Raw genomic sequence first — 13,052 nt, 5'->3', positions numbered from 1 at the left:
AATTTTAACTCGAAGCATGTCGAATCATCACAGGAGCTACTAAACTTGTTTCTTTTGAGAATCTGTATAAGGTCAGAAGACAAAAACATAAAGTGACTCTTTTCTACAAAAAAAAAATCATTTAATTTCACGGTATATTTCCTGTTTTGCACCTGAAATAGTAAGGGTTACAGAAAGGTCTACCATGCACTCCACCTACACCTTTTTTTTCATTGGTACCAAATTGTTAGGCAGAACCAACTCTCAAAATCAGACACGTTCCTATGAAAAACTCTTTTGAACTATATATCATTTCACTGTATCCATGGTAGCCATTCAATGTTGGAAAGGACAACCATATAGATGATAATTAGTCATATCTTGGTCAACTGTTGGTGATAAACAATAGAAATGGTGTAAAAATGGAGCTAAGACATTGGCCTTTTAATAGCAGTATTTTATGTTAATTAACTAATTTGCACATTCATGAATATTAATGACAAAATGACAAATTATTTTTACAAAATAACATTTTCTAAGTTTTAAATCAATTTATATATACCAAACAGTTTTGATCTGTCTTAAAGTATCTCAGTGTTTTCCAAAATATTTTTGGTTACTCTTATGGTATTTTTTTTTACTCCAAACTATGTATACTTAGCAAATTTGCATAAAATGAACCAGTGCCTGTATACTTAGCAAATTTGCATAAAATGAACCAGTGCCTGTATACTTAGCAAATTTGCATAAAATGAACCAGTGCCACAAACAACAAATAAAACGTTGAGACAACTAAAACTGAATAAGATGGTATAATTAATTATTATCAATGAGATAACATTTTGTGATCTATATTGTTCACAGACATAAAGTTAACACTTCATGTTACGTTACCATTTCAACAGCCTTGTTTTATTACACCAATTATTTAGACAATATTCTAAAAACATAATTGATATTAGTTATTTTGTACTATAAGAACACAAAATGTTTCTTTACTTGTCAGACAGTGAGACTTTTACCGTAACACACTTATATATACGTTACAACTACCATTTTTTTTAAAGCTATTTAAGAAGAAGTTGAAGCCATAATTATCCCCTACTGATTTATCTAAAATGTTATGGGCAATTTTTGATATTTTCCTTTTGTTAACTCAGAAAGTGCCTTATATATATATATATATATATATATATATATATATATGTCTCAAACCATCCATGTAACTATTATTTTAGATGAAATTTCAATAAAACACACAATACTGTCAATCTATGCATTCATATGATCATAACGCTGATATGTTCTGTCATTCCTGAGAAAAACTCAGTGGAACACTTAACAACAAATTAGAAACGAAACTACACAATTTCATAAAAAGTACCTTTTGAATTTCAAAAATAGTAGCATACAAAAACAAACCAGTTAGCTCTTTGGGAAGAACACATATTCATGAATCATAGGGTCTTGAGTCAGATATCTGGAAGAGGCCTTTGTTCTGATGATTCCATTAAGACATTGTGTCTGAAGTCATCCAACATCTACCTGTTTAATACGGAGAATTTAGCACTTGCTTGTAGAGAATTGTTATCTCTGCCGCAGTGGAACACTGGTTAGGCAAACTGCTTAACGTTACATGACTGAATTTCTGTTGCAAAGCGGTGCTTAACCTAAACTTACAATGCAGGTATTCAAAGTACGAAATTTAGATTTATAACTTTTACAAGGTTGTCAAAGGTTGTCACAACTGGTATCTGTTTGTAATACAAACCAAGATACTTAGTCTAGAAATATATTTAACTTGACGGATATGAAATAAAGAAGACTGTTGTAGTTATTTTGACACATTTGAAAAAATTTCAGAATGTACAAAATATTTTTTTCAATATTTCAAATTTTACAGACAAAGACTAAATTTTACTATGTGGTGGACTATTCTTTGGTATACTAGAACATTAAGAGAAACTGTGCATCAGTCATAACAAATGAAGTTTGAATATCAATTAAATTAGGTATTAAAGGCTATGATGAAGGTAGGGCATCTTTTTGTCAAAAGTCCAAACTGTAGCAAGAAATTTGAGAGCATTTATAATAAGATGATTGATATAAATTGCTTCAAAATCAATGTGTTATAAAAAATGCCATTCATAAAAAATAAAGTGAAGTTTTGATAGCTTATGATTTTCATTTGTCATTTATTTATCATTTTATAAATAATTTGTCATAAAGTAACACATTATTCATAACATCTATTCATCAAGAGAGCAAATATACTATAGACGGTAACATTATATTGAAAATATCGAAAGTCACATCTTAATCAAAACATGCAGAATATGATATTTGTAACACTGCTGCTTCAAACTGTGTCCAGCTCATATTTGTCAGACAATTCATTATAAATTTAGATTCAGATTTTAACCAGTCCATTCAATTTTACTATAACAGAACACTGTTTAAGCCAGTGCTAAGGGCATGAGGGCAGTGTCACATTGTATTACTTAAAAAGAACAGACACAATCATATCAAGTCAGCTATCATTTTGCCTGGTTGTATCTCATGCTTCCAAAGGATCGTCTTTAAGTGCTATGTGATGGTTGAAAAAAGTCTCCTCAGTTTCAGTGTTGTTAGATTTTCTGGTCCTTTGGAACCATGGAGTCAATTCAATTCTACTACAACTGATTTCCGCTTATGCCGGTGCGAGGGGGCGTGACGTTATGATCATTTTTATGTCAAAACGTATTCATCAACTCTCAAGTGTCGTTCAGAAGGCACTCAGTATCTTTTTAGATTTTTAAGATAGTAGTAAGTATTTGTTTTCAATTTTGGCTTTCATTACTTAATATTATTCACATTCTTGACAGCTTTTTGCAAACTCATAAGTTTAAATCTAAAGATTACTTAAACTACACTGTACCTGAATATTTCATCTTTTTTTGTTCAGTGCTGCTTTCAACAGTGAATATTTTATTAATGAGAGCATAAATATCCCACTTTAATTTATTAATGCATGCGTTTCTGAAATTCAAAAAAACAAAATGCTTTATTTCTCACGTAAATGACTGCAAAGATACTCTTCACGGTCACACAAAACAAAAATAAATATCCATTAAGTAACACATGTTCCATTAAGGCAACCCCTAATTGTAACCCTACATCAGTGTGGAAGTTTGCAGGGTGCAGGGATGTGTACTTAATTAATATATACAAAATATATACATAAAATACATAATCGATACAAAATATAATTATTGACAACAATAATGAACCCATCAAATAAAAGAACAACATAATCAAGAAATTGATATAAGTATAACTAAACTGATAAATGCATTAATTCAGAACGAACAAGACCTATCACTAATGGTGATGAATAACCCCAGACAGCAGCTTTTTGTCAGAGGAACAGGGGTATTGAAAATATAATACATTGCATTTGTATATCAAACAGGGAGAAAATGTACAAGATGCATAAAAATGTTGCGCAAAACTGTATAAGATCTCCAAATTTCATTGCTGTACCTTAAAAAGAACAAAATAGCCTAGTAGGTAAAAATCAAGGTCACTGAAATTCAGTTTCGAGATGTATATTCAAAACTGTACAAGAGGTCCAAACTTTATGGCGATATCTTAAAAAAGAAGAAAATATGTCGGTAGGTCAAGGTCATGGTCACGGGACTATGTAATCACTAAAGGTGAACGGATAGTTCAGTGGTTTGCACACTGGCCTTCCAATCCTGAGGTCGGGGTTCGATCCCCTTCAGCTACTCGGGAATTTTCAGAAACGCTTTTCAGTGTTTCCCACCCAACTAGAGGTGTCCTGGTCAGGAACCCAGGCAATCCTTGCGTGTTTCAGTGCTATACACTGGGCACGTTAAAGAACCAGGCTGTCTATTTGCAACGAGCTAGGCTAAGTCAGCCGGACAAGCTGTATCTGGTTTCTGATCTCTCTGTCGTGGGGGCTTTGTCTCACTCTGTCCCTCTGGTCAGATCGCTCTGTGTCTGTACTAGTAGAGGATGAATTATGCGCCCTGTGTGGCTGCATTGAACTATGTAAAGCACCTTTGAACGTGAAATTGATCATGAAAAGGGCGCTTTATAAATCTGGTATAATAATAATAATAATAATAATAATAATAATAATAATAAAGGTCATAAACAAGTTATACAAAGCAGCATATGAAATATGTTAGAAAATTATTGTTTTTTTTTTCCAAGCATAAATCTGTTCATATTTGAAACAAATAAATGGCCATAACTTCGTGACAAATCATTCGAATGGAAAGTGCTTCGCACATGCACAACAACACTTGGTATCAAAGATGATAATAACAAGGTTTGATAAAAGTCAGGATACAATGACTGAGAAATAGCGGGGATTTTTTTTTCCATATACATACGAAGAAAAATTAATAAAGGGCAAAAATTATTTTTAAAAAATCATTCAAATGAAACGTGCTTTGCACATGCACAACTTGACTTGTTACAAATGATAATTGCAAGGTTTGATAAAAGTCTCGCAAGGAACGAGAAATAGCGCGGACAATTTCTTTCCATATGCATATATTGAATAAAAAATAAATTCTCATAACTAAGTGCAAAAAATCATCTAAATGGAATCCGCTTCGCACATGCACAACTAGGCTTAGTACTGATAATAATTACAAGGTTTGAATGAAATCTGGCAAATTATTGTAGAGAAGTAGCGCGGGAAAATTCCGTCACTCTACAGACGGACGGATGGACAGACGTACGGACCGGAATCCAATATAGCCCTCAGATACTAGTATCTGGAGGATATAAAATAAACATTGAATGTGTAATGAATGTTTAAGATGTTTTCTTTCTTGACAAAAGAAAAAAATGTTAGAATTGATATTTTAAACAAATCAGTGTTATCATAATGTTGATAACAATGATTTAAATATCTATCTATATATTTCTAAATACAACAAAATGCAGTGGTAAAAAAATCAGAGCTTGAGAAGTATAGAACTATACTATTTTGTAACGCCTTTTAATAACTTGATAACAGATACGATATTTCTATACTACTTTCTAAGAAAACAATGATGCAATGAAACAAGATATTTGGAATGGTATTGTAACATGTGTAAAGTATGTCACAAACAGATTTCTCCTTCAAATAAGTATTGACATCATATTTGTATGTGATGTAGCTCAAATAGTGACCAATTTAATGATCACAGTTTATTCTATCCTTTTGTTCAGTTTTAGATATATATCCTTTTTAAAGATTTCAAGATTCAAGATTTCAAGATTTTATTTCATCTAAACCAGAAGGTCACAGACGAAATTTAACAATATAGACAGCAGTCATATCAAATGTGACATAAAGCTATAACTAGTAATACAACTGATTGTAGCAATACAGACATTTGTCATATCAAATATGTCGTCAAGTATAACGTTAGACAATTGACTGTATTATTGAAGTGTAGAGTGAACTTTAATTAATCACCACGGAGTGATCTGAAAGAGACACTGAAGTTTGAAATGACAGTAATTTGTTGTGATATACTTTGTACTTGTGTATCTGAAAGAGAGCACTAAGAATAATATAAAAGTATCTTCTACTTCCAGTACATAGTGTCTGTATACTAACAATACTAGAACATGATTATATCGACAAACGTATTGCTACAGTTGAAACATATAATTAAATATCTGATACTTGTATATCATTATTCAGTTTTACTGATATCTTGTTTCCTGAGTCGTTGGTTGTGGCAGTGGTTCATTTTATGCAATTTAGCTAAACACACAAAAAAATGACATATTTTAAATAAAAAACATCAGAATTACAAAATACTATTTTAGAAACCGCTGAGAGACTTTCAGACCAGATCAAAAGTGTTTAGTACATTTAAATTTATTTTAAACATAGAAAATGTTATTTTTTGACAAAATTTTGTCATTTTGTAACATTGTCATTAATATTCATGATTATGCAAATTAGTTAATTAACATTAAAATACGGTAATCAAAATACCAATGTCTCAGTTACATTTTGAAACATTTTTATTTTTAATACCAAAGCTGTCCAAGATGTGACTCATTATCATCTATATGTGTATCCTTTCCAAAAATGAACGGTGGCTATGGAAACAGTGAAATCATGATTATATAGTTTTTATGGGAACATTTTTGATTTTGAAAGAGTTGGTACTACCGAACAATTTGGTACCTATGAATAAATATCTAGGGGAGTGATGTAAGATGACTGTCTTGCTGTAAATGACGTATTACGTACAACATATAGTAGCAGATTTATGTAGAAATTTATAGTTTATTTCATAAAACGGAATGAAAATCCAATACCTTGATAGTTCTTCTTTGTTCCTTGTAGTATATTTCTCGATTCAAAAATCGTAAGTTCAGTTAAAATACATGACGTTACGCTGCAAACGATCAAACAAAACCGAAACTTAACATTGTTATTTGTCTTTGAAACGTTATGACTTCTTTCCTGTTTAGAGACGTTAATTTCCCACGCTTTGTTTAAATACGCTGCTGTAGGAAACATAGATCTAAAAAGAAAGTCGTTTGTTTGATTTTATTTTTACTATTATTTCTTGAGCAAGAAAAAGATATGTCACTGGCTGTAAGTGTAGATGGGAATATACGACTCTCGGTTAACTGTTTACGCCTCGATACCGGCTTAAACAGCTACCCTCGAGGCCGGACATTCCCATCTGCACCCACAACCATGAAAGAATCTTATATTCTGAAGTATGTAAGCTCATTATAAATAAATGTATATGATTTTATAAATTTTTCATCTTCCTTCTCAACTTTTCAAAATTTCCATAAAATCAACCATTTGTACGTAGCATCAATACAATTATACATTGTTAGTTTCATTTCGAGATGCCACCAACAACATGATGGTCTAAATCTTACAATAATATATGTAGATATTAACATTTCAGCCGTTTGGTGTATATGACGTTTCTAAATTGAATTGAGTCACAGATACTTGGTGTTAGGACCTCCACCCTTCCCCGACACACACACACCCACACACGGACGCACGCACACACGCACGCACGCACACACACCTCTCATCCGCCCCTGTCAATGTTCTGCCGATATACACGTACTCAACATAGGTTGCGATCATAAAAACGGTTTCAGCATGTATTAAATGTACACATTTTTATTATCATGAAATGCTCATTTAAAGGAAGATCGGCATCTGTGAAATTGATTATAGGAAACAAAAGTCGATTTAGCTTTTAAATAAGCACCTACCTATAAATACCTGTTATCAATCAACGGGTCTGTAACATTCTGTCAAATGGCAACGGTCCCGGCAACTGACATTCGGGTTTCGAAGATAATTCAATAACTATCATAAATCGATCAATTTTATTTGTATTGAACACTTCTTCTGTGCATATCAATATCGGGTACCTAAATTGGACTTTAACATCAAGTTTAATATAGTCGTAAGAGTATTAATTTTGGTACCCGGTTAATGACACGTACGATGTAAGGCAGGGGTCCAGCGCAAGCAAGTGTTCCTGGTGTCAGTTTCACAGTTGCAGATCTTTCTTTTTACAGAGCATTGATGGTAAAAAGTTTATTTTTAAAACATGCTTAAAATGTAACTTAACCTGTTTTTAAGACTGTCGCCTATGCTTGCACGTGTTGTAATGCTTACAACATTGGCTAATAGATGGCAGGGACGGAGGATTATAGGTGATTTCCTGGCCCAAATTGTCTGTGAATTGAATCTTTATTAATAATGAATTGGAGTGTTTGTATGTTATCACTGGAAAATAGTACATGTGTATATTGTATATGATATATTTGTGGTTTTCATTAAATTTACTAAGGTAACAATAACACCCAATAAACAGGAATAGTCTTTAACTTACAGTGCAGTCACGGCTCACATTACAATGAATCAGTTAATGTCAATACAGTCGATAAAAAGGAGCACATGCTAGCGTAACCAAATTTCGTTTGCTGTTATAAACAATAATTGTTCATTAAATATTTACTGAAAGAAAATGCAAGAAATAATTCGGATAAAAGTCTAATATAATAACCTGTCCTCCAAGTCTCCACTCCAATACAACTACGAATCGGTTTACTAATTAAATTCGGTACTGTTGTTTTAAGTTATACTTTTAATGTTTTGAACTTGAGTCCAAAAAGAAAGGATGCCAGTAGTAAATGCAGGTGGTTTATGCCAGTTCGCATTAAGAATTATTATACATCTTTTTAGAGTCGATCATATTAACTATTGTAAGTTCACGTTCAATACACAAAATTGAGCCGCGCCATGAGAAAACCAACATAGTGCATTTGCGACCAGCATGGATCCAGACCAGCCTGCGCATCCGCGCAGTCTGGTCAGGATCCATACTGTTCGCTTTCAAAACCTATTGCAATTAGAGAAACTGTAAACGAACAGCATGGATCCTGACTGCGCGGGTGCGGCTGGTCTGGATCCATGCTGGTCTAAATGCACTATGTTGATTTTCTCATGGCGCGGCTCAAATGATACGTTTAACTTTTAAAAGTTCTTCTTTGACATATTGAATTTCCTAGTCACATTTACATTATAAAACAATGTCCCCTGTCTTGGCATGAAATTACTTTGGTACGAGTCAGTTTTAGTTTTGGGAAAAGGGTTTTCCTAAATAGTAGTACCTAAATGATAATTAATGCAGGAAGTACAGAAATATGTTAGGGTATTCTAGGACGGAATGTATTGACATACTTTACATGAGTTTTTTTTTTTTGTTACTTCAGTGTTCCTTTTGGTGAATATACGGTAAACATTTTTGAATCATTTCATATATCTATTCTTTCTGGAAATTTAAGCTCCGGCTATGATGGTATAAAGGACTGGATTCATTGATTTTTCAGTGAACGATTTAAATTCACACATGTGCAGTTTTAGCCACATTAGAGACATGAACTACATCAACTGCTATGTTCATGCATCGCTTTGTAATGTTATTATCTTTCTTCGCTATGAATGTTTAAGGCGTAAAACTCTAAATAAATGATGCAAAAATATATATTATGTATTATAATTACTAACGTCTAACAGAAAGATGCCCGATAAATGTTTCTGGTAAAGTTCGATATACTTACTAAGAGTAAGTATCTGACAGTAGACAGTAGTTCTATTATCCCCTTGCTGTAAGGCGAAGGATTTTGTCAGAGCATAACTCAAAAGCTATGGAAGAAATTTGTTAGTACATTACATACTTACAGAAGGAGAAACCGCTGTGAACAAGGACCATAATTCTGCCTTGCTTACTTGTTTTTAATTAACTCCCTTTCTTTGATTTCTTCATAACCGTTGTGTCTGGAAGAAAACTTCAAAACCAATGAAAGTTGTAATTTGAAAGCTTCAAATAATGTTAAAGGCTATTGAGAGGAAGTGAAATGTATGAGCAACATAAGGCTACCTTGCTTACTTTTTGCATAAACTATCTCTCTTTGGCTATGAAACTTAATTCTGCTTGCCGCTTGATTTAATCACAAACAACACTTTAGTCCGAAATAAACCTCAAACTATTCACGGAATATTGTTACAACATCACACAATGGATATCGTGAGAAAGTGCAGTATAAAAGAACTAAAACTCTATCTTCTTTACTGTTGTAATTACCTACTTTTATTTAATTACTTTAATCCACAACATAACTCGTTAGAAATGGAATAAGGTAACCCAAAAATAAAAAACAATCACAAGATGCGGGCACTTTTACACTTGTCACTTTGCGACAAATAATGCCATCTGCAGGATCAATCCATTTTGTGATTACACTCTTCAATGGATAGACTATACACTTATCTTGGCATCGAATACTATTCTGTAAGTGTAAATTACTTGATTAGCTTTGTATCCAGATATATGGACGTGTTCTGTAGGGGATATTTATCCGCAAAAATATAGTGCATCATTTTCGATGCAAAGCTTATCATCATTTTGTTGCATATTCAATTTACTTATAAAGCAATACACATTTGTTCATTTGGATGAGTAAATTTGAAAGTGTTCGTTAATGTTCTTTTTTTTTTGACACCATGTCATCCAATAATGCGGTGTCGTTAGTGACGTCACACTCTTGATTTGATATTTACACTCTGATACTGAAAAACTGACTGATGTTCCATTTCCACTAAATATATAATATTTTGAATAAATTCAAATAAATCCGATAAGTTCAAAGTGTACTGCTGTCGTTTGGGATTTACTAATAATGTAGCTTTTGATTTAAGAGTTATCGTGTAACCGCTAAATGAGTGTACTTCCAATTATTATTGTTATGTTTTATTAAAACAAAATAATCATTGAATATTGTGCCTACATTTCATTCAAAACTGTTAAAATGTAGCAGAGATAAAAACAAAAAATGTTGGTATGGAGTTAGAAAAGCCGTCTAGAATATTTAATATTAGTTTACTTTGCAAAGATAGTGAATACCTTTTATCTATTTATAACATGAATCTAAAAGAACATAATAGTTCCAATATAATAGAAACTGGGTACCAAATCGATTCTTCTAGAAGCTAGTAAAACTAATACCTAAATGTGATTCACCTTATATATTATATAATTTTAGATTAGTTTAAGCGGATATAAGTTCTGTTTGAAATTCTTCGTCCCTGGTATTTTGCAGTTTAAACAATTATTTCTTAGCATGATATACTCAATAAATGTGTGTTACCCTTGTATGCTTTCATAGGATGTGCAAACACCTGTATGCCAAGTAGTTTCGTTTATGCATATCATCACGCATGCGCATGATTTAACTTGTGCATCTATAAACTTGTTCTCATAATAATGGGTATACGAAATTGAAATGAAAAAGATAAAACATTTTACTACATCTTCCATGAAATATTAATAATACAGATAAAAATGACTCCATTTTCTATGTTTTGACATCTGGGTATCTGACGCAAGAAAACTCTGAATTCTGAGTAATTCCACTTACGATTTGGAGGAACTTAACGTAGGACTGTGATCCTAGTACATCGATTTTAACAAACTGTCAAGAATGATTCAAATTAACATCAATTTTCTTCAACAAAAGAAACACAACCGCGGCCATTTTAATTATATTTATTAAAAGTGTTTTAAAGTCGTGACGTCAAAATATAACGTTTCTCTATCCGCGTGGATTATTTATAGATTGAAATAAAGAAAGAAAGTCTCAGTCTGTTTGATATCAAGCTGACACCAAAACAAATCATCTGATCTTGAGAGGAGTCCTTTTAATAGTATCAAAGACTTATTTTTGCTTAGCGCAGCAAGTCCAAGACGTGAATCAAGTCTAGGAGGCGCAGCAAGTCTAAGAAGCGCAGAAAGTCTAAAAAGTGCAACAAGTCTAAAAAGCGCAGCAAGTTTAAGAAGTGAAGCAATTTCAATAAGCGCAGCAAATCTTAGAAGTGCAGCAAGTCTATGAGGCATAGGAAGTTTAAAAAGCGTAGCAAGTCTAAGAAACGCAGCATGTTTAAGAAGTGCATAAAACCTAAGAAGTGAAGCAAATTCAATAAGCGCCGTAAGTTTATGAAGTGCAACAAGTCTAGGAACCGTAGCAACTCTAAGAAGGGAAACAAGTCCAGGTAGCGCAGCAAGTCCTGGTAGCGCAGCAAGTCCAAGTAGCGCAGCAGGTTCAGGTAGCGCAGCAAGTACAAGTAGCCCAGCAAATCCAGCTAGCACAGCAAGTATAAATAGCGCAGCGAATCCAAATAGCGCAGCAAATCCGAGACGCGCAGTACACCCAAGTAACGAAGCAAGTCCAAATAGCACAGCAAATCCAAGTGGTGCAACAAGTCCACGTGATGTAGCAAGTCCAATAAACAGTTTCGAGATTTGTGTATCGTTTACGACTGATTGCTATTTCTTTGAATATTTCAACTGTGAAATATCGCTCATTTTAATAATTATTTTATTAAACAGTTAAAAGACAAGCAGATTGAAGTACAGGTTTCTGAAGATTTACAAAAGGAGATAAGAGAATTAAAAGAGCATGCTATGGGCGAAGTAGCGGTTAAAGTTAAAGAAGCAATGAAACAGGTAAGCATAAAAAAGGGTTTCATAAAGTTACATTTATTATTAGAGCCAAACGGAAACAAAGCACTGAAGATCATTATAATAAATGCAAGCTTTACTAAATGTAAATGGAAAAGATCATGCATTTATATTTAATTTAATCAATATCACCCTGTTCATAAAGCTTCGTGTTTGTGGAAATGCTTCTAATAAATGGGCTTTCTAAATAGTTAAAATCGATCCATATAATTTTTGTCAGAATCATTCAGCAAATCTTACTGCACATTACAGAGTTACAATTGTACAGATTTATTGTTAGAGAGCCAAAATGATGGTGACATCAGACATTTCACCCTATTTATAATTATAAATTAATAGACAAAAATTCTTTCAGACTAACATAAAGCAACAGGAATTAGAGGAAAAACTGAAAAGTATGTATTAATCAGGTATTTAAACACATATATAAACATGTATCTACCCTCATTCAGCTTCTAATATAAAAGTTGCACAAGCTTTTCTCTTCTGTCGTTTTGTAATATTTTGCAAACTAGAGGTCACGTTTCACTTTAAAGCTCGTCTAAAAATATTTGTTGTTTATTATACCTTATAAATATTTCAGGGACTGAAGAAGAGCTTCAGCTGTTGCGTGATCTCAGGTCAAAATCGACAGAAAGTGAAGAATCAACGCATTCTACAGGTAGTCTGTATTAGTCCAGTAAAATCGTGTAAAAATACTTTAGAAAATAAGAAAAGCACAAAACTTGGTACACAACTACTTTAGGGCAAAAAAACAACAACAAACAAACAAAAAAAGAACTGAGCAATAGACTTACTCCAAAAATTCAAATATGGCCGAAAAATCCAAGATGGCCGCCATACATGTATATATACTATAACTAAATCATCTGTTTTGAATAAATTCAAACATATTGTATTATGAAAATACTGTACTTCTAACAAAAATGAAAAAAGTTGTCTTCCCTTGATACAAATTTGCTATTATGCAGCGCATTTATG

General features: G+C 32.7%; 1 protein-coding gene across 1 annotated transcript in view; it reads left to right on the top strand.

Annotated features, from left to right (window-relative positions):
* The window catches only part of LOC128553182 (uncharacterized), a gene marked incomplete at its 3' end in the record, with an annotated part of 53,940 nt that overhangs the window by 19,107 nt on the left and 21,781 nt on the right, over positions 1-13,052 (top strand). Inside the window, exons 2-4 of the mRNA XM_053534300.1 lie at positions 11,940-12,056; positions 12,427-12,466; positions 12,655-12,732. Of these exons, the coding sequence (XP_053390275.1) occupies positions 11,940-12,056; positions 12,427-12,466; positions 12,655-12,732 (235 nt within the window). The remainder of the gene's footprint in view (positions 1-11,939; positions 12,057-12,426; positions 12,467-12,654; positions 12,733-13,052) is intronic.

The sequence above is a fragment of the Mercenaria mercenaria genome, unplaced genomic scaffold (genome assembly GCF_021730395.1).
Source record: "Mercenaria mercenaria strain notata unplaced genomic scaffold, MADL_Memer_1 contig_3565, whole genome shotgun sequence".
NCBI lineage: Eukaryota > Metazoa > Mollusca > Bivalvia > Venerida > Veneridae > Mercenaria > Mercenaria mercenaria.
Note: the sequence above shows the minus strand (reverse complement) of the source record. Positions and strands in the feature narration are given on the sequence as shown.